This window comes from Athene noctua, chromosome 2 (genome assembly GCF_965140245.1).
Source record: "Athene noctua chromosome 2, bAthNoc1.hap1.1, whole genome shotgun sequence".
Lineage (NCBI taxonomy): Eukaryota > Metazoa > Chordata > Aves > Strigiformes > Strigidae > Athene > Athene noctua.
The window spans coordinates 150,535,883-150,558,557 of record NC_134038.1 but is presented as its reverse complement, the minus strand read 5'-3'; the positions used below and the strand labels follow the sequence as shown (position 1 = coordinate 150,558,557).

The 22,675-nt window shown below is 37.9% G+C and overlaps 1 protein-coding gene across 1 annotated transcript; it reads right to left on the bottom strand.

The window, feature by feature from the left end:
- Positions 1–7,644: 7,644 nt before the first annotated feature.
- On the bottom strand, positions 7,645–21,500 carry LOC141956709 (prostatic acid phosphatase-like). Its single transcript, XM_074897512.1, has 10 exons — positions 21,387–21,500; positions 19,963–20,058; positions 17,409–17,495; positions 16,636–16,788; positions 14,390–14,488; positions 13,167–13,262; positions 10,604–10,736; positions 9,254–9,336; positions 8,265–8,371; positions 7,645–7,801 (listed from the first exon to the last, which is right to left on the bottom strand). The coding sequence occupies exons 1-10, from the start codon at positions 21,498–21,500 to the stop codon at positions 7,645–7,647; spliced, it is 1,125 nt and encodes a 374-aa protein (XP_074753613.1).
- Positions 21,501–22,675: the final 1,175 nt, after the last annotated feature.

Here is a 22,675-nt window from a genome sequence, read left to right as displayed (position 1 = left end):
TCAAATACTTTCTTTAAGCTCCTTGCTGGGCAGTTATTTGCTCTTCAATTTGTGTGTGTTGCTTTTCTTCTACCCTTGGAGTGTATCTATACTTCCCCTTTTGTAACTGCTTATGTCATTTTTTTGGCCTCAATTCTTGAAGAATTTTCTTGTGAACAAGCCCTGGAGCTCACATTTTTATTATTACTGGTTAAGAACACTCTTTCTGACAGTAGGTCACTGGCTTTGAGAATATTGTTCAGCTTGCCTCTGCTGACTTCATGTCTATAAAATAATGATATTTCTAGGCTTGATGTCATAAGGATTTTCTGAGTACATGAATTAGTTTGCAGAGACCTATAGAGTTCTATCAATGTTAAAACTTCAGATCTTCTGTGTATTGTCCAAGCCATCCCGTTCCTGTCATAGCCTAACCTGTCTCAGGGTCTCCTGTTGAGCTCTCTGCAACAGTATTCTCTACAGCAGGTATTTTACCATTTACCAGAAATTCTATCTTTAGGGCCCTAAACCCCACTAAGCCTCAAGTGCTCCCTTCTCTGAGTTGTGTGAATGACCTTATGTATCCATTTCATCTGATGGATAGGGGTTAAAGGGAGGAGGACCATGGCTCCCAGACTTCTCCACCTCTCTTGTTGGTCCATGCCCAGTTTTCAGCACTCACTTGAACTTCTTTCTTCCTCTACTGCTATGTCCCCACCCTCCTCTTTTTTAGCCTGTCCTGGTGTAATTGTTCCTATGCAGAAGATGGAAGAGAGTAATCCAAATGTCATGAACATATGACACTTCGTCTTTCTGAAAACAAATGTAAGATGATAATATTCCTCTGTTAATTAAGAGTCCAGGTCATAAAATACACTTTCTTTAGAATATTTTGATATGCCTCAAAAATCAAGAATGTGTGTCCTACTTTTTTAATCTATAGGTTTTTTTAGACAGGTGGTTCCTAAGCTTTTTTGATCAAGGATTCCTTGTTGGCTCTCGGATTTTTTTCTCACCCTTCCTAAGGCCTTACCATGAAATTCATAAATGATTAGTTTTTACAAGATTTGCTGCTTTGTTGTGTTTCTTTGATGAGTGACTGACTAATGAAGTCTCATTGTTATGGAACCCTTATAGTAACTTCACTTCAGACATGAACTCAATTTTTTGTGATGTTGGACGGCATCATTCTAGAATATTTGAAAACATTTAACAACTGCATTTGATAGAAAATCTTTGCTAATATCTCTTAAGAAATTATATTTCAACCTGAGACCAAGCATATGACAAATAGTTCTGCTTTCTGTGGCTTCGCTCTTCCCTTTGGCATGTATACTTTCCTAGTGAGATTATTTTATGCCCAAAAAAATGAGCACCACATCTTAAGTAAATCTCTACACATTCAAAAATGGAAGGATACCCTCATTCATGTGCCATAGCAGTTAAGACAGGGTCCTGTAGGAATCCTGTAGGCAGTCTGTAAGTATGTTGATAGCACGTATTTAATTCGGAAATATCCTTGCTCGTCTTGGTTTGTCTCCATTTCTACTGTGCCTTTGGCAGCCATATATATACTTGTTATATTCTGCAACAATTAAATCCTTACCCTTCTCGGGAAAAGTTGCTTCAAAATAATAAAAAAAAATCCTAAATCAACCTACTCACAGTTGTTCAAGCATTATAGTGCAAGTGGACCTAAACAATTTGAATCGTCTTTATGTTAATTTGGCTCATTGGCATATCTTTTAATTATGAAATTATGACATTAAGTAGAATTAGTTTAAACACAATTGTCCATTTTAAGTGCATGTTTCTATCTTGAAGGCTTGATGAAGCATAGCTGGATTGGCTTTGAAGTGGACTGGTTGCAAAAGAACACATGCTTTAATGAATTCAAGGGTTACCTTAGGTGATTGCTGCTGGTGGAGCACAACCTACACACTGGAAGGGTGGAAGTCATTTTGCAGTCAAGGTAGCTGGATATAAAAGTGCTGCTGGCAGTCATGGACCAGGCTGCTCACATGAGGAAACAGCTCAGGTTCTGTCGCTGACTGAATTTGCAGATCAGCACTTCATCTAGTTTGGATTTATCTGCAATCATTTTTATTTTTTTTTTTCCCCAAGCTTTTTTAAACTGAAAAAGACACAGAAAAGTTTTGGGTTCAGTAAACAAAATTACCCATTTTTCAAGCACCATTTTGAAGCACTTATGACAAAAGTAAAAGACTGTCTTGCAGTCCCATGTTGGGGTGATTTCACCCAACTGTGAGGAGTGGGAAGGGACAAAGGGATTCATTTGGGACACACAAAGAATTAACTTACTTAGGCTGGTGACAGGACATGAACCTATATCTTGCACTATGGGAGAAATGAAACTGTTTATGATTTCATACCTGCCAAAGACTATGGGACAGATTTTTCAGAGTCAGTTAGTGCAGTTGTAGAAAAACTGTAGTGTTTTATTATTTGTTCACTGACATCACCGATTTATATTCATACAGGATCTGGACTTGATGTTTCAGACTTAATGAACACTGAGGCTTATTTTTCTTTGGAGTAATCAAGGTAAAAAGGAAATCTTCCTTTCTGTGTTTCTACAGTAATAGTCCTAAGAACAAAAACCATAAAGAACGTGTGATGGGGTTTCTGTTGAATAGGGATGAGGGGAATAAAATTATATAGAAGTATCTTAATTTGGAAATTAATTTTGAAATTTAATTTTGCTCAACATAAAGCGGACTGTTCAAGGTACATTCATTGGGGAAGAAGACAGGGTCTGATGATGTGATGGAAAAGGGGGACCTTCTATTGATGTTCTGTGAGCAGTGGCCTCAACTAGGATGTACTTCCATAGCTGAACTGAGGTGCTGATGCCAGGGTCCAACTCTGTGATCCCCCATCCCAGACAAACATGTGGGACAGAAGAAGGGTCTTCATGCAGTTCTGAAAATTTTTTGAGAGATGGATTTGTGTGAGGAAGAAGGGAAGGAACTGGGAGCTGGAGGCTAAAGAGAATCATGAAGAATGTCTCAGCTCTGTATTGCGTTATCTATGTGAGCCTCATCCACTCTAGGAAACCAGCAGAAAAGTTAACCTTGCCTTTGATGGGATTAAAATGGGACCACTTTTACACCTCTTGAACTTCCACTTCTGAATATCTGGCAAGCAATCATTAAAAGCAATTCAGGTTGGCACAAGTTCAGAAAAACAAGAAATAGGAACAGGTTCACAATAAAAGAGAGGATGCCTAGAAATTTGGTTTTGGCAGACAAGGCTACAATCTTGTTGGAATTCTAATACTGATAAAGAGGGAGTCTTAAATTTTCCTCTCTAATTGCTTTCTTTTAGCCATTTTTAAAAATTACTTCTTGTTAAGGGAAGTGTGATGTCAGCTGTGTGGTTTTGAGATGAATCATTTAAATAGCTTGCACTAACTCTCCTATGAGACCTGCCAGACCTATGAAGGCTTGCTGCTGGTGTCCATTATGGAAATTAGGATAATAGGGAAAAATCAAGCTTGTTCTTTGCATTGAGAAGTAGCTAGAACTAGTCAGCTCATGCTGTTGGAAGACATTTTACCCTTGGTGTGATAAAAGGGGTTTCATTTTTTCACTAGAGGGAATAATTTACTTTTATCTATGTGTTTGAACTCCTTTGCTGTGAAATCTGACTACAACTCTTCTTGATGAACTGTGCTTCCTATGCTGGCTTAGGAAGCACAGGAATTGTTTCTTGGGCCCTGCTGAGAAGAGGAAGAGCTTTTTCAGTGAGAATTCTGATTCTTTCTAGAAGGGAAAGGGATATATTTATTCTATTGGTTCTTTTGTAGCTTATGGAGTAGCAGTCACCTCCTTATGCTCTGCTTCTAAAAAGGAATATACATTTCATAGGTTTAGCATCCATTTTAAAAGCCTGGTCTAAGGAAAGGAATCTAGAATGCCAAAATTTTCTTCATCTCATCTACCACTCTGGTTGTCTTTGAAATGATCTGTGGGCAACAAGGCTGTTGACAAAGGCCCTATCCACCGTGAGAAAATAAAAAAGAAGAAAGCCTAGTTCTTCAAGCAAAGAAGTGTCCACTATTTTCAGAAGTTAGTTGCCTCTGATTGTTCTGATCCAGCTTTTGTAATAAGAACAAGAACTATTTTCGCAATAGCCATATTCTAAAATGTAATTAGTGAAGGATTGCCCAGCATGGTCCGCATGTTTTAACTAGCATGTAGCTCTGGATTTTTTTACTCTGTGTTGCCAGTAGGATCTTTTTGTCGTTAATGTCAAGAACAGCATGGACTTACAGACTTCCCTGAAGCACAGATTTTATATGATCAGATCAGAATTTACAATCAAGGTAAGATAACAAAAGGAGTGTGTTTGAAAAGCTATTTGAAACCACAAATTATTTTTCTTTCAAAATTAACACTTGGCCTTGCTGTCTTTTTGGAAGGAGATAGAATGACTCAATATCTGAGAGCCTTGTTGGGTCAACAGATTGCCTGCCAGTTCTCCATGGTAGCCAGCCTGGCTGTTTGTAGGCTTCTTGTAGGTCCATGGTCCATTCTTTCCATGAGTCTCACCTTCCCTCTCTATAGAGGTGGAATATTTGTGCATTTATAAGAGAAAATAAAAAGAAAGACATCTCTTAGGGAAGTAAATGGCCATTATCCTCGTTTTTGTAGCTTCTGGGATCTGTTTGTGTAAAATGCTTCATTACTTATTGAATAAAGTATAAGGACACTGGAATGACTCCTTTTGGGCGCTCCTTTTGAAGCATTGCTTCCCTCACCAATTCTGAATGTTCTTGTCTCATTCTTCAAAATAAGGCAACACACCTTCAGATGTATTTTCTAATTTTGCTGTAAATTAAGGCTATAGCCCTTCAAAACACTGTAACAATGACATTCTTGAATTAGTTCTGCCAAAGTCCCTTTGGAATAATATATCTTGAAAAATTACTCTGCTTTCTTATTACACTTGGGTTTTACCACTTGATAAAATAAAGTGAATGTTTATGTAGGATAAGTCACTGTTTTCTATAAATTTGGTTTGTTGTACTGGGGAATGTTTTCTTTTGATAGAGATCAGGAGACTGTTGGTCATGCTGATGGAAGTTAATGAGAAATGTTAGACTGTAGTGACATTACAGTGTGGGAGGAGTTGTTTCATAAAGTTAGTCACACTGAAGATCATGGAAGGAACACCTAAAGGTAAGACAAAAAGAGAGAATTGTTCTTAGCATATGGCCTTATTCTTCAAAAACATGGCAAATCTTAATAGTACGTCAACAAGTGGGTAGCTCAGACCAAGCGCAGAAGAGTTAACAAATTTACTCCCATTTTGGTGGTGTTAGGAAAAGTGTTGAAATGGTAAGCCAATCCATACTGAAACCTTCCTGAGCCTCCAAAAGAGCACAGAGAAATGTTTTATCTCTTCCCAAATACGCGGAGCTGTCTTCACTTCCTGTGTTTCACACTGTGGTCATTGTCGTGTGGAGGAACCCTCTAATACTGCTACTTTCTTGTGTGACCTGTAATAGCAATACTTGCCTAACCCCTGTACTTCCCTGTACTGGAGACGTAAGTCATGTGCATGAAACTTCAATTAAGCATTTTCTGGAAACAGCTCTGTGTTTGGGAAATGGTGTCTCCACCTAGAATAGCTTAGTAAGGTAAATTTTCGAGCTCAGTCACACTCCTGTATTTCATTCAAACAAATCACATTTATGGGCTTCTATTCATCAAATGTTCTGATGCATGTATAATCAAATCCTTAACACATGCATTGCAAAGGACAATATTGCAGATGATTTTTTGACAAAGCTGAAAAAGGCTGAAATCAGTGATGTTGCAGCTGTGTATGTTAGGTGTAAACTCTTTGCATCACTCTTCAAGGTTGGTTTAGCTTCCTGGTGTTAAAGATGAGCTGTTCCAGCCTGTATGCATTCACCAAGTCATTGGTAATGCGCAGTGGTTTAGCACAGTGCAGTCCCTCTCTCGACGTGCTGCACTGTGCAGGCTGTGGGGCAGTGTGCTTTGGCATTTTCCCCAGTGCCATTCATGCACAGCAGAAAATGTAAAACTTCTGCCTGCAGGAAGAGTTATGAGCCCCCAAATTAGGATTTGGCTACTGAGATAGAACTATCCTGAAGCAGAATAAAATAGGGGAAAAAGTCAAGTTTCGATATGACAATATGGTAAATATTTTGACTGGAGCATCAGTTTTGGTTGTAATCTCTTTTGTGGTATATATGTGTTTTCAGTGCTCAGGATTACTAATGAAGGCAGTCACGACCAGTGATGTGGGATTGTGTGTAAAATGCCTCACCACCACCTAAATTCAACTTAAGCAAATTTTGAGAATTGAAACAATGTGCAGCCTTTGTGTTGAACTTAAAAGGCTAAATATTTGTGTCTTTATTAATGCCAAATTTTGATTATATGACAGATATTTTTTTTTGTTTATTTACTTGGTCAGTTACACAGTTTGCTTTGTAAAGGAAGGGAACTAATTTCCACAAAACTTAGACTGCTAAGCACCACAGTATAAACATGAAGTATTTATCACTGTCTTCTATGACTGTATTAGATGCTTGGCCAAAAAAAGTAATTAGAACCACCCACCTCCTCCTCCTAAAAAGTTACCTTTTGCAATTAATTGAGCAATTGATATAGTGAGGAAATGTATTCAGTGAATCATAAGTTACTAATTATTAATTCATTTTGGTTAAACTCTCTCCAATCTGCTCATGGATTCAAGACATTTAACAGGAAATTATTTGCAACCAGGTGAGTTGGTTTGCTTGCATTCTTCTAAACTCTGACATTTCAAATTCTTCTTGAGATCAGTGATTCAGAAAGCCATATGTGATTTTTTAACATTAGCTACAACATTTGATCATCAAAAAAGTGGGAACACTTTTTGAATACTGGGGCTGTTTGCTTTTTATCTCCCTTAAGGAATATAGAGCTAGATACAAGAGCGACAATGTACTTCTCTGCCTTCCTGTTCCCTCCTGCAAATGTAAGTATCATCAGTGGTCAAAATGGAAAGTTAGACATCCTAATATGGAGATACAGACAACCTACTAGGGAATGTGTTAGTATGCCAATGTGTGCCTGTATATGTTTGACATTCTGGTGAGAGACAGTCTCATATACTGGTCAATATTCATCTGTTTTGAGCTCTGAATGTCTCCTGAAATCAAGGGAATGTGTAATGTTGTTAATCAGCTTGGACAAGTACTCTACAGTTAGAGAAGATAAGATAAATTATTATAATTCAGTGCAGTTGTATCTGCTTCCTCAGTAACTGATGGTCTTTTTGACTGTATTAAATTAAAAAAAAAAAAAAAAAAAAAGAAAGAAAGAAAGAAAGAAAGAAAGAAAGAAAGAAAGAAAGAAAGAAAGAAAGAAAGAAAGAAAGAAAAATAGTACCCTAAATTCTAATCAGGCTTGATTCCATTTCACCAGAAGTTGGGCTGGAATAGAAAAATGTATCAATGCAGTAGAAGTATGGCCATGGGTACAATTTTGTCTTACTGGATCTGCATATTTTTCATTTCAGACCAGACCCCTATGAAAATGATTGTTATTTCAAAGGAGCTCTTGGCAGATGTAATCCTGACTTTTGGGTACATGTGCCCAGAGCACTTAACTTACCTTCTATGTCCTACATCCTACATTCTCTTGTCCAATAGCGTACTAGTACTGGGGAGACCAACTGAGTAAATCTCTCCAGTGGACAGCGAAATTTGCAGCCAGGGAGAGTGAGGGGATGAGGATCTCTCAAAGAATTATTCCGATAGTACATTTCTATGGTGTATTGCCTGTTTCAAAATACAGAAGTGTTAAAATATAAAGTTAGGTATGCAGAACCACACTGCCTTTCTATGTTGTAGTGACTGTACTCTGGGACTTTTAGCCAGCTTATTTGTGTGGCTATTGATGTATCATCAGTACTCTGAAGAGATCTTTTTAAACAATAGATGGTCACACCAATTTGCATGTAGTTTGCATTGTAGTCTTCTTGGTAGAGAATCAAGGAGATAAAAAGGATAGAGCAAAACCTCTCATAACTGTCATGAATCAATATATGGAGGTTTTTTAGGCTGCAGTGCTGTGATTCTGCTACTGTCAACTGCTAAATTGAGTCCAATTATAATAATTAAAATCAATCTGTAATCTTTTCCATGTAGTGAACCTTGTGTATCCAGTTTAATTAGTCTGGTGTATCAGTAAACTGATTTTTAGAAAAAGTATATGTTAACAGTACAACTTGCAGATACTTGCCCATTTTTTTCTTGGTAAAGTTCAAAAAAATGACAGGCACTGTAAGGAGGCAATTTCCCATTGAAGACATTGAGTGCCATCTGTAAGGCAACAATGGTGGCTGCGTGCTGTAAATAGAAGAAACCTTTAATTAAAGGCTTATTGAAAATGATGGCATGTACCTATTATTCAACACTATGTCCAGCACATTATCTATCTACTTAATATTGCTTGTGTGGCCTCATTAATACTTACACTCTGCCCTCTCCAACACTGAGAAAACACTGCCCTTTTATGGTTGCATAAACTGAAACGCTCTATGTATAAAGTATACATATATGTAAATATGTAAGAGCTCTTAGTCACAGATTTATCAAAGTTAACAGGAGCTGTTAAAACTTTTAAAAAGAACTAGTGGTTTTGCATGTTAAGTAAACAGTATTTGAGATCAAATCAGTACGATCTTTGGCTGATTTAAACTTGCTAGATCATAATCTAACTACAGTTTAGAAATAGGAGCTTTTTACCAAGAACAATCCAAAAATTTCCTTCTCCAATGACAGTGTTTTCACATTCTAAACAAAAATATTAAAGTCACAATTGAATAACTGCCTTTATAAGACCTTCTAAAATAACTGTCTTTAACCTCATTTTCCTTTTTTTTTTTTTTTTTTTTTCCCCCTTTGCTTCTGAAAAAGATGCAGGAAGCAGGAGGTTTGTTTTAAATTATCTGTGTTATCAATAAAACATGAGGGATGGTTTTGCCAGTCCTCTGCTCAATCAAAAGAATCTTACAGTGAAACAAGCCATGACATCAGGTGGAAAATGGAGTGCTGCAGGTTTCAAAGTAATATCTGTTCATTAAAGAATGAAAATAATCCATTGATATTTAAGGTTAACCGAACAGAAAATGCTTGTAGCTTTATTTCATAAAGGAAGTAAAGTTTCATGGCTTTCACTGCATTTAGTAACTTCAGAAGGGGAGTGTAAAAGAAACAGAAAGGACTCACCGCAGAATACATAACCATTTTCTGCTGGTGTGAAGGCTTTCTAGCATCTGAGATATGTTTTAGAATACTTTTTAAAAGAATACCTGAAAGATAATGGGGAAGCAACGACAGTGAAAGCGATGCTTGTGTTAACATCTTTATCACTTGATGCTGTTTTAACATAATCTGTCTTTAAATGAACCAGATTTATTCAATTGACTTTGTAGGAAATTTGTGCCAAGTGCCCTGGTGAAATCTGGTACTATGTTTTATATGAACAGTGGGCCTACTTTACTTCCATGTAAAATGTTTTGGGGATCCCTGATAGTCTCAACAGCTTCAAACAGTGCATTTGTGCCAGCAGAATAGTGCAAGAAGGGCACGGTCATGAGTACTACTCTCTTTTGTGTGTAACTCCATTGACTTCCTGATTTCCAGAGAAAAATAAAGAGCATATTGTTTGGACTCTGGGCTTTCTTAAATCGTGTGGTTGCCTGTATTTTGTTAATGTTAACTGCTGAAAAGTTAACATTAAAAAAGTTGTAGGACAAACTATATGAATTAAATCAATGGCTGTGCTAGTATGTTAGCAAAAGGTTGGAATCTCGACAAATTAAAGTCCTACAACAAGAACTGTACCTGCTAGCAGAATTAGACATATGTCTTGTCTTCAGCTACTGGCACATTTTTTGATAGCAATGGTTAATAAAGCAAGAACAGACGTTTGAACTTTCTCCTGAGTTTTGTAAGTTGGAGCTCCAAAACAGCAAACAAATTGATCCATGCTTATATGTGATCTGTCCTTGTTGCTCACAGATCCTGACTGTACAGTGTCCATATATAATAAAAACAAGGCCCAAAAGCTGACAGTGGATGAATGGAAGAGAATGAATGATTAAAAAGGTATAAACTAATTTTAAATTTCAGCTCCCATTTGCTGAGCAGAATCAAGTTTAGAAACAGTTTAACAATCTAATTTTTGTACTCTTGGTAATGGAATATGAAGACAGGCAACAAAGTTTCCACCCTAGAAATCATTACAAATAATACTTTGTTAAGTAAGTTAAACATAGTGGCTCACATTAAATTCAGGCTTGATTCAGTTCAGCAAGAATCAGTATATTACTTTGGATTTCTTATACAGTGTATTCAAATTTATACCTCCTTTATAATGTTGGATTAGGATATTCGTGATTCATGTCCTCACCCTTTCTTTTCTCATTTCAAAATCTTTCAGTGCTGATCACTAATATCCACATCATGGCATCTTTCATAGTTCTACTACAGAATCAGTAGCAGTGTTTATTATATATATTATATCTTCTTTCCCATTCTACTCTTGGTTTTAAATGAAGTAAGAATTTGTCTTACCTCCCTGCAAACGTGATTTTTGTATTTGTTTGTGGAACCCAAATTCCGCCTGCAATAACAATTCTGAGAGCTTTATCAGCTTGGTCCTGACACCGTGAGTAGCCCAAACAGGTAAAGTGTAATTGTTAATATCCTACAGTGAAGAAAGAAAACATGGTGATTTTCTTACTGATTCCTACTGCTGCTATTTGTTCCGGCACAAAATGCTTGTCAGAACAAATTTGAATGTTTCACTCAGGTAGCATTTTCTCTTTATAATCAAATAGTGACTATTTTGCATTTAGACAGCTGTAGAATTCCTATTTATAGCATCACACTGCGTAAAACAAATTTGAAGGGCAATGTTCAAGAAGAAAAGGAAATATAATACTAAAAATGATGTAAAAATCAACTGGCATTATTTATGCCAATTGCTAATGCAGTTGTCAGGTGAACAGATTCACTTTATGACTCTTTCAGTCATCTACTGGGATATAACCTGAGATTTTTACCGAATCAAATCCTATATAGATGTCAGGATTTTAAAGGCTGGTGGCTCTGAAATTAAGTGAGATCCAGAGATCAAGTAGGAATATGTACAGCTGTAGTTCAGATGTACTAGAGTATGAGGTATATGTATAGGGGTTAGATACGAAGATGGAATCAATACCATACCAGGTCTGTTGGATACTGATGCAGTCCTCAAGCTAAAGGGGAATGAATTAGTCTTTCCTTAGGGACACAACCCAAGATACATGAATGGTCACAAGTGTGAGAAGGGAAGATACAGTCAACATTCCTGGTTTGCACTACCCTGAATTCCTGTTTAAACAAGGTTGGTATCTTTCCTTCTGTTCAGTGTAACCTCTGTGAATGTGAGCCATTGGACTAAGCTCACCAGAGGGAGTGTTCTTGTAACAATCCATTCTAAGAAAAATGTCAGCTATTAAAGGACTTGTTTAAACCAGTGAAACAATAGAACATGTAAGGTTAAACCTCAGGTCACAGTGTTTCACTTTCCCCTTTAACAAATGTGATTTGTATCTTGAGGAATGAATTGACTAGTTGCATGCTATTTAAGAGAAGTTCTGTAAGCAAGCAAGCAGCTCAGTCTCCAAGTTACCTGAAAGTCAGATGACACTTAGACAATAATAACAAATACGGATAGATGCATGCCACTGTAGTTTTCTGAACTGTGTTTTAAAAATTATGTAAGAAAGCTGTCTTTTTATGCTTGAAAGGGTGAGTGGCTTTTACGGTGGGTGTCTTAATTGATACCCTCAGAGTCTTCACTGAGTAGTATGAAAGACCGAAGCTTATCAAATCTAACACTAGAAGGAAAAAACAATTAAGAGATTTTTTTTCTTCCAGCATTTAGCTAGATCCCTGATGGGAGCTGTCAATTTTACACATTTCTCTGGTGACACAGGTTTCTCAGTATGATATAACAACAGAAATAAAAAGTTGTGGTCCTGAGCTGTTCTGCCTTTGTAAAATATAGGTGGATGACCTCACTGAAATTACAGTGAGGTGTCCCAACATGTTAGCATTTCATTTATCTTAAGGCCCTGGCTAACATTTCATTCAGGGCTGCTTTGACCAAAATTGAACCTTCGCAGAAACTGCAGGACAGAAGGTAAACTCATTAGCATCACATGCAAGTGTTACATGTTACTTGTGAAATCCACCTTAAAATTGCCTCAATTTTCTAAGGGATATCCCAGTACTAATGACCGATTCATCATTAATATTTGAGTTTTAAAATAATTTTTCATTGAAACATTTGTGGCAAATGCTGTCTGAAACAATACAAGACTGCAATTTTCACTTCCTTCAGTTGAGATAAATCTAGACTTTGAAGTGACATGAGGTTTGTGGCTAAATTAAGGGTACTCAAGATTTTTCCAAATCCAAGCCAGAAGTACCAGACTGTGGGACCCAAATTCCCATGACAGTTGGGCACCACAGTAACCCTTTTGTTACAAAATCCACGCTTCTTTGTAATGTGCCTGGTTCATTTGCTTAGAACAGGCTCCCAAACTTGCCCAAAGCCTTTTGTGTCATTCCATTAGCTGGTTAATTCTGAAAATACTCTTGACCAGTCCTGTCCATAAACAAATAATGATTTCTCTTGCTTATACAATTTTCATAAAATCTTTGAGAACGGATGCTTATGTTTCTTTGCCAATAACATGTTTTACTCCTGTCTATCTCTGTGATGGGGTTTTGAGGAGTAAAAATATGATTTTATCTAAAGGTATGCTTCTGCCTAATTCTCCATATGCAGTCACCGACAGGATCTTGGATTTGGTAGGCCATTGGTTTGTGGTCCTTATAGTGGTCGACAACCCACAGCAGCCTCACACAGTCATAGTGTCTTTACAGGATTTTCACTTGCAAGTTTGATGTTAGGTGAGGGTTTCTGGGGAATAAGCTGAAAACAGTCTGTGGTTCAAAAAGTTTTGGAAGCACAGACCTACGTTCTTTTGATGTTTTACAAACAAAAGAAATAAGAGCTAAAACCAGTTTTGAGGAAGTGTAAGTATTTCTATTAGACTCTGGAAATTTTCTTTATATTATTTACCTCATACCGTAAAGTGTCAGAGAGCTTCTGAATTCTTTCAGTGTTCAACTTCTTCAATGGGTATCCTGTATGAACGGCTAAAAACTTCAGAAATGGCTGGAATAAAAAAGAGCAAGATTGTATATTGTACACAGGGCCTTTTTACATCATTCCTGCACACTGCCATACTAGCACATAGTAATTTTTAGAACAAAGATATTCTTTGCACTTAAGCAATGAGCCGTTGACTAGTGGTAAGAGAATCTTCATCTATCTATTCATCTAGACAAGGTTGGTGATCGGAGTTCAGATTTGAAATACGGTCACGATTTATGCTTGGTGGGAATGCTCACAAGGGGGTAAAGTAGAGGGAACATATGTATGAGGAAGTCTGGCAGAAATCCAAAGAGTGCTTAAAGGAAGTGTGATAAACAGAATTATTCTGATGTACTAAGCAGAAAGGATATATGATGTAAATTTGGTAAAACTGGAAATTATGATTCACTTGCATGTAGTACTCAGATGCAGAGCCAGAAACAGATGGGGCTGAGGTCAGTGGCTAAAGATTATAGAAGAACAGGTGAGATTGATAGTGTCATTTTGAATAAACCTGTGAAGAAGAACGTTGCAATAGAATAGACGAGTGATTACGTACTCATGGCAAAGATTTTGATGGTGGAGAAAGAAAGGATAGGATACCTTACAGAGGCAAGAATGAAACATAAGTGAGCACCTGAATGAAGACTTTGAATGTGAGACATGAACAGGTACTTGAGGAAAGCAGTGACGCTATTATGGAAAATCTCGGAAACTGAGTTGTGAAGCTTTTTGTGGTGGAAGAGGAATCTGAACGAGCAGAGAGTTATATTGACAGAGACATCAGAGAAGTTGATTTACGTGGGAATAAACAGAGAGAGGTATTGGAGTGATTTCAGAGGTATTGGCACTGATCTGATCTGAGTTTTTGTTTTGTTTACTCTCCTAGAAGGTAGGTGGGATGTTTTTATTGCAAGGTAGTCAATAATTTATCTTTTCTGTGACTTGCAGTTTTCAGCTGATGGGAATAGCCCAGTCCAGCTGGCTCTATAATGTTGTAATTGCTTTTTGGGTACATTGCCTACACCCACTGTGAAGATTAGAGATGTAGGGAGCATATTGACTGACACTTTTTAAACCTACCTGTTAGATAATGTTGACAGAAGTAGTACATTTTAATTAGATTTCCAGAACTGAAAATACTTTACCCTGTACTGCTTGAGCTGCTTTTGGAAATCCCTTGTTGCAAAGGTTTCTCTCAGAAGCTCATTGTATTTTGGGCAGTGTGAGAAAGGTAAGTATAGCAACTGAAAAGAAAATTGCAAAACATTAGTTAGGCAAGGTGCTTCTTGTTCTGCAATTCAACATATCCTTGCAGGATTTTGTTCTGATTGGCTGCACTAGTTAAGACAAGCTGAAAAATAATTTGGGAATGTAGTGGTCAAGGATATTCATCTTCAAGACTATAAGTCATACTGATGACTACTTACAAAATAATCTTTAAACCTTCAGAGGACTAATAGCGTCCATAGTTCAAAGTTAAAGGATTCATTTACACAACTGAAATTTGCCTCTTGACAGAAGACTAACACAAGCCCTCCCAAAATGCTTTGTGCTTGGCTTCCCCAGGGCATGATTTCACTCATTGTGCTCAGTCATTCTTTAAACACACCGTCACCTTTTTTGCAACAAATTACCAAGCAGCATCTGGACTGCAACAGGAGTCTTTGTGCATACTCAGCTGTATTAAGTGGGCTTGCCACAGCTCCATTTAGTTCAGCTAAGTCATAGAAACTTATGAAGTTTCTCTAACTCGTTTTTGTCTTTCATTAATTCAAGACATATGAAGGTTAAAGGTTACATGTGAGTGCGATAACTTAAGAATTTGTTATTAAATTATCTAAGCTAAATTGAGTTTATTCTTGTTTGAAGATTTTTTTGTTAAATTTTAAACAAAAGTTTAAATAAAATTTGACACTGAGATATTCTTTGTGGTTTTCTCTGATGTGCTTTCTGTACTTTTTCCAGTAATAAAACTCTAGCTATATAGTCCCACAAGTAAAAGAACTTTAAAAAGACCTTGAGAGTACTGAAGGGATAATTAGCTTGGAAAGCTTCACAGCAGTTCCTCTGTCTTTTAAGAAACATACTCTGTCTATTTCAGAAGGTAGGAAAGTATTTCTGAATTATAACCATAGGTTCATGAACAGTCATGGCTTTACCAATTAATGATGGACGCTTGTTTTGTGTAGTAGAATACATGTGGTCTCAAGCTTACCCTGTATATGTAGTAAAGATGAATAGAGTTAAAACACAAATAGTTGAAAAAGTATGAAAAATGCATATGTTTTATGATTTGTTTGAATAAACTTACTTGCTTCCCTAAATGTGAATGATGCGCACTACTTGCTTGCTGAGTTTGACAGTGGTGTTGATACTAGCCAGGTATTCTTGACTGTTTACTGTGGTACCACCATATGTGACAGTGTCAGAAGCAGCTATTGACTCTACATCACGCTGTGTGCATGAACGGGAAGACATGTGTCTCCATATCCTTCATCTTCATGCTCTTATCACCCCAGGGTGGGAACCATTGCTCCATATCTGTATTTAGCCTTATTCCTCTATCACAGACTGTGTTAACTAGACTTTTAAGCTCCCACAATTTATCTTACATCACATGTGCAAACCTCCTCCCCCAAACTGGGACTCATACTGTACACTCCTGATCCTCTCTAGCTTTTTACCATAGGTTTTCCACAAATGGGAAACTCCAGCTCCACTCAGCTGCCCAGCTTTCCCCTCTAGGGCAAGTATATTCAGGCTACAGAGCTGTATCCACACAATTCCTTACAGCTCCATGGTGAGGACCTGAGGAAGAGAGATGAATAAATACATTGCCCTATGAACTCATGCTCTTAAAGCTCTGAGTCCTCCTTCCTTTTCCCTTTTACTTTTTTCCACCTACTCTCAAAGTGCATGCACTGACCTTCGAAGTGTATGAAAAACAGTCCTGTGAGTCAATTCTCACTGTAATGAAAATCCCAGAATAATTCTTCTGTCTTTTCCATTGGCTGCAGACTAAAAAAATGTTGAAGCACTAGTGAGAATAGGTGTGCTGCCTCTTCTCACACAAAGAAAGTAATTGTTATAAGTTTAGTATCAATCTACTTCTACAGTGTTGTAGTCACATTATAGTTTAATTATTTTTCTCTGTATCTAGGGCTTTTGTTTTTCTTGTTTGTTAACTACAGTTTTCTGTTATGTAAGTCCATTCCTGTGGAAACTCCTGACAATATTTTTATTCAGCTTATTAGGCCTTTCTGCACAATGCTTGTAACATAATATATTTTTCATTGCCTTTACCATGCCCTTTATTCTGACCCCTTCACCTCATATCCTGGGTATTTTACTCAGGATTCAGGGAAAGCAAATGCCCTTAATTTCTACTCACATTATCATGGGACAGTGGCACTGTGTGAACTGGAATTGGCTGCCAAAGGATTCTGGGGTTCCAAATCTGGCCCTGTGCCGGTGGGTACAGCCCAGCAAGACTTGCTTGGGCACTCATAAGTGTGTGATCACAGTCAGTGCTTTGAACATAAATCTAAAGAAAGAAAGAAAAAAAAAAAGTAAGGTCATTTCTTCTGTTAGTTTTTTTTTTCTCTTGGTAGGAAAGAAGGGGATTGGTACTGTGCTGGGGGAGATGGCATTAAAGTATAGTAGGATGAAGAAGGACCATAAAAAAGAAGGAGAAGGGAGAAAGAGTGAAGATGGAACAGGGCCTTGGAATAAAATTTTGCTGCCACATGGTAGCAAAAGTTCCTTTAGGAGTCCTAGTGAAAAGCGTAAGACTGACTCCATTTGACCATGTAGGCATTGGGACATCATGTATGCACTGAACAGCTGGACTCTTAATGAAATCTAAGTTGTATCATCTGCACCCCATATGGAAGTGTAGAATTGGAGATACCTGGCATAGATACCCTGCCATAAACCAGTGAGGCATCTGAACCTGATATACAGCCTAAAAACCTTTCACATAATTTTCACTTCACCATCAGCCTGAATAAAAGTTGACCCACAGTTTCAGTGATACTTTGAAATAGCATTGACTTCAGTGGGTATTAAGTCATCTCCAACCGCACTAGGTTCAGACTGTCAAGCATTCAGGTAGTCCCATTAATATCCATGAAAAACATCCTCCCTCCCAGATCCAGTACTTGCCTCACACTGCTTGTACACAACACTCAGGAAATAAGAGTATCTTCTCCGCATATACTGGCCAAGCTCATACTGTTGCTGTATGCCAAGCTGTAGAAGTAACAGATTATTGTAAGAGGCTCAAGAAGTGTGCTATGTATTCATTCCTACAGACAAAAGAGATAATATTTCGTATTATTTTGATAGAGGCCTTTTTCCTTTCTAAAGTGAGGGAGGAAAGAAGACAGGAGAAAAAAGCAGTAAAGGTGCTGCATTTGCAGTATTGGTTAACATTAGATATGTCTTCCTGACAGATGCAGTTTTGCATCTTGCTGTACGGAAAGGTATGCATATGTTTATCCAGCCTAGTAACACTGGCTGAGGGGTAGGGAGACTTAAAGCGGGCATAGAGATGTCCCAACACTGTCTGTCTGGTTTCTGCTCTACTGCTGGCTCACAGCTGAGTAAGTGGGAGTGCAGACAGATTAACTCCCTGTCCATGAAGACACGTCCAGGATATGAATCCCATAGAGTATCACTAGTTATTCTCTATGGAGGCCACAGTTTTAGCTTGAGCAAGATCTTATTTGTCAATAAGACAGAAAATCTTGAATACAAGACTTCAGGTAAAAGTCTTTCAAGCTTTCAGGTATTTTGCTGCAATGATTGATTATTATCAACAGTTTGAAACATTTGATTCTTGATTCTTGCCTGACTGTGTCCCCAGCTTTCAGCCACTGGATCTTGTTATGCTTTTGAATGACATGTTCTTTACCACCACATATCCTATTCCCAGTAAGATTATAAGCAATAAAATGGAATCAGGTCACTTACTTGATCTCTGTGTTAAACTAAATAGATTACGATTCTCTATTCTCACAGCAAAATGGGTTTTCCAGTCTCAGCATTTTAGTAGCTCTTTGTTGAGCATTTTCCAATTTACCAACATAATTTTGTAAACACATAACATGAGAATCACATGCAATTTCCCTGTAATGGTCTCAATATTATCTTTTTACTAGTACGTGGTGTTTCCTGGCCTAAATTGAAACATATTCATTTTTGCTCACGTAACCATTACTCTGCACTGGGATCTCAAATACAGTGATTACTCATTGCTTCCTAAAGTCTCTAGTCCAACCTCCCGTTCAGAGCAGAGTCAGCTCTGAGGTCAGACCAAGTTACTCAGGGTTTTACCCAGAGTTCCAGTCACGGCCCACGGTGTGTGTATGTGTTCACCTCTTTCTGTTGCTGGAATTGTGCATCCAGTTTCCTAGGGTATATGCTTGGCCTAGGCTTCTGCCCTGATTTGCCTAATATATGTGTTGTTAAATCCTGACACCTGGGTCTTGAAGCCTTCCACGCCCTGGAGCAAGCTGGCATGTAGTGCTGGACTTGCACAGTGTGTATGTGGAGTGAGTCACAGCTGAGTTCAGGCATAGGAAGCTGGTCTATTACTCCTGTTTCTTCAAGATAAGTGACTTGAGAGGAAAGAGGCCTGACCTTGTATTGGAGCATTGTGGCCTCCTAAGAATGGTGGGAAAGAGGAACCCCTCAGGCAGTTTGTTCTGTTCTGATTTTGGTAGAGACCTGACAAGTGTGCATTGTGCTGGACCCACTGGACATAGTTGCATGAGTGAACTTACTCTACAGCAACCTAGCAGAGACGCAAACCCCACAGTCTGCCTACACATGCACAATAGCCATTTATCTGGACATCCAGTCTTTTGGCACATCTAAGCTACTTCAGAGAGGCTGCCTGGTTGCCAGAATCCTGGGCAAGTAGCTAGTGGATTTTTGCACCCTAACAACATACCTTGGGGAGGGCAAAAAGGAACGAAGCACAGACACAGTGGGTACTATGGTGAGAGCAGAGCAGAAGTAGGGTTAAAAACACTTAGTGCCCACATATTCCCTTACAGCCTGGCAGTACAGTTCACCCTTAGCTCCATCCACAAGAGGAGGCAGCTAATACAAATCACAGTTAACGCAGAGACACAGTTTATGCAATTGGATTCTGCAAGTTGCCTCAGCTGCTGCTGGTTACTGCTATCAGCTGATACTTGTGTGCAAGCTCAGCTCTGCTGTATTCCATCAATGCCTGCACTGAAATAGCTGAGCTTTAAATCAACTTTCCCTGGCACAGCACGAGAGAAGTTTCTGCTGGTACTGATCTGAGTAGTTCATGAGTTAGGAAGCACTCCTACTCAGCAGAGATTGAGGGTGGTCTGTGAGCACTTCCACCACCTTATGCCACTGATTGTTAAAGCTTCTTGTTTGGTCTCAGGTGAACTGTGATGGTCTCCAGTGTCTGGCTCCTCCCAGAAGACCCTAGTCTGTGCTCAAACAGCTCAACATATGCTACTATGGGACCAGAATGGGCTGATCCGCTGTCATTTAAAACCAGTGACTGCTGGTAGCTGTAGCTTCCTGGTAAGTTCTTTGGCTGTCCTTTTAGAGATCTGTATGTGGCAACTTAATATGGGCTTTCTGCAAGTGAAAACAAAATTCTCCAAACCAAAAATCAACAGACCATATTCCAGTATCTCAGTATATTGGACCAGGTAAGGAAATGCACCTTGGTAAGCTGTCCATATCCCTGCTGCCTTGCAACTTCTTTGTGCTGGTCAGTTGGAAAAAACTCCTGCGGGGTATGATCACCATGGCGAAATACCTGATAAAATAGATGGAATTCCCTTCATATTATTGGGATTTTTGTGATGGATATAATTAGTGCAGTCATAAGGAATATTCAATAACAGTAAGTACTGTATCTGACAGATACTAAATACATTCATGGTGGTTTTCTTGGGTCTAAATAGCTACAGTACCTCTTTGATTTATTTAGACAAATGTAACTCTTCTTTTTCCCTGGCATTTGAAAAATAATTAAACAAATTTTTGCAAGTTATAAAAACTATAAAATATCTTAATATATTTTAAAGAGGTTTTACATATTTTAGGTGGTATAGAGCAGAACATTAAATAAACAGCAAACAAACAGAAGCATGTCAGTCATTTTCTGGAACTCTTAGAATGTTATTATTTTGGTAGGACTAACTAGGAATTCAGAAGAGAAAAAAACAAACTACTGCTCTAGATACACTTTCTGTGGCTGACTGCTGTGAAGTGCTCTTTCTTGGCAGAAATTAGCCTTAAAAAGCCATGTGTTGACTTCTTCCATCACAAGAAGTGATAAAAGTGTCATCTGATGTCTAAATACAGACTAAACTGTTACTCTGAAATCATTGAACCTGTTCTGGAATTTCACTTCAGATAAAAGACATATCTGTAAAGATACATCAAGATTTTTCATTCCTGCAATCAATTCTCTCCTTGTCCAGCACAACTCCTGTAAATATGTGTCATATAACTTTAAAATTTTACCACCAGATTTTTTTTATTTCTTAATCTGAGTAGGCAGAAATAAAATCAAAAACTGCAGCACCAAAAGTGTGTAAGTGGTTTACAGGCATATGTGATGTTCAGAACAAGATTCAGGCATCCTGCAAACAAACGGCATGTCATAACCATTACAAATAGCATTAGTTTCACAGCACTGGTTCTGTGTTGCTTATTTAATGCCATTGTACACTTGTTTGGGTTTCACACAATGAAATTTGTTTTGCATGTTAATCTATTGAAACCACTGGAAAAGTGGAAACTCTTCCATGGTAAAGAGGGTTTTTCACAGTTGATATTTAGCTATGAAATCCTCTCATTTAAAAAAGAATCCTGTGTGATTCCTCTCTTAGTGCTATAAAAAAAAATTCTTTGTCAATCCAGAAAGTTAAGTTCATCTAGGACTGTACAAGAGAGACAGAATTATAAAATCTTATTTAAATTGAAGGAATTTTTTGTTCAATACAATAGCAAATTTTGAATATGCAGAAAACACTTAAATATTCAAAAGGTGCCCCCTCCCCCTTACTTTAGAGCAGAGAAGAGCAGTAAGTGACAGGTTTTGAAGAAATTCCATTTGCCTATGAACTATCTACTTACTATGGACACAAACTTCAGTTTTCTCTTAGCTGTCGTTTGGTGAAGAAAGATGCAGAAAAGGCAGAACATGAAACACAGACTCCAGATTCCACAGAGGAGCTGCCTTGCTCTCATCCTGAGGGTAGCTTTCAGCTCTTTCGCACACCAAGGGCCATGTCTGGATGTGGTGATAGAGTAGATATGTGGCTGAGAGGGGAGGAGTCAGTTGTGCTCAGTGAAGTCTGAAAGTAGGCTGTAAACTTGCCTCCTCGTCCCTTTTTTCCTTCTTTAGCCCTTTGCATGGGAGTAATGAAATGAAAAGTGTATTTTGCCCTTTTACTCCATTTCTGTGTCCCATGTATAAAATGAAGTGGAATCTCTGAGCCCCCTAATTCCTGCTACTGGCACTTGCAAGGCAAGTGAATGTAAAGAACTAGAAGTTGCCATCTATTATTTAAGCTAGAATTTAGTATGAATCAGTCAGCCTTTCCAAAACTGAAAGTAATGCAGATACACCGTCTCTTGCTGTATGCAAAAAAGCTAGTAAGCCTTCCTCATTCCTAGTGCTCACATAAGCCTTCTCTGAACACTTTGTACTAGAAAGCTAGGAGTGGTGCTGACAATTGTTCTTTTTCAAAGGATATCTGTATTTTTCCCTGGATTTGGCTGTGGTCTGTAGGAGGAATAAACAGCAAAAGCTTTTGTGGCACAGGAGCAGAGATAAGCCTAAACTCGCTGAAAAAAGGATACATGAATGAACTTTTCATCTCTACAGTAGATTGACTATGTCTCTAGGGGCAAAGTATGTGCCACTGTTTTCTAGAGCTATTGTCCAGAATTTTATACAGTTAGGTAAATTTTTTATTTTCAAATTTCTCTTGCTGCAAGCACTGTCATTGTTACATCATGAATAAATCAATAGTTGTCTCTGTAATTTCCCCAGCATATTTTAAATAAAGCAAAAATCTAGCTCAGAGACAGTGTTGCAAGAGACAAGATTGATTTTACGAGCTTATTGGTCTATGTTCAGTCATATTCATGTGTTAATGAAAGGCCTGTTAATATGTAAAAATTAAGGGTGTTATCAGAATGATCAAATGCTCTCTGTATGTAAGAATTTAAGAGAAACTACTCAAAGAACATCATGTTACTACCCAAAAAGATTACATAATCTCAAGATAGTTTAAGGCACAAATAACAAAAGTTTCCTTTTTAATTACTAGATGTAGGCTTGTCTAGAAGGATAAGTTCTCTTTCCTGATACAACAATGCTGTATCCTTCACATCTGTCAGAGCTGAAGAAATTCCTC

Coding starts and splice junctions, on each gene's coding strand:
- LOC141956709 (XM_074897512.1), bottom strand. CDS start 21,500: ATGAGAGCAAGGCAGCTCCTCTGTGGAATCTGGAGTCTGTGTTTCATG. Junction 13,263..14,389: donor AGCAGCTCAAGCAGTACAGG/GTAAAGTATTTT, acceptor TTTTTATTCCAG/CCATTTCTGAAGTTTTTAGC. Junction 10,737..13,166: donor CTGACACTTTACGGTATGAG/GTAAATAATATA, acceptor TCTTCACTGTAG/GATATTAACAATTACACTTT.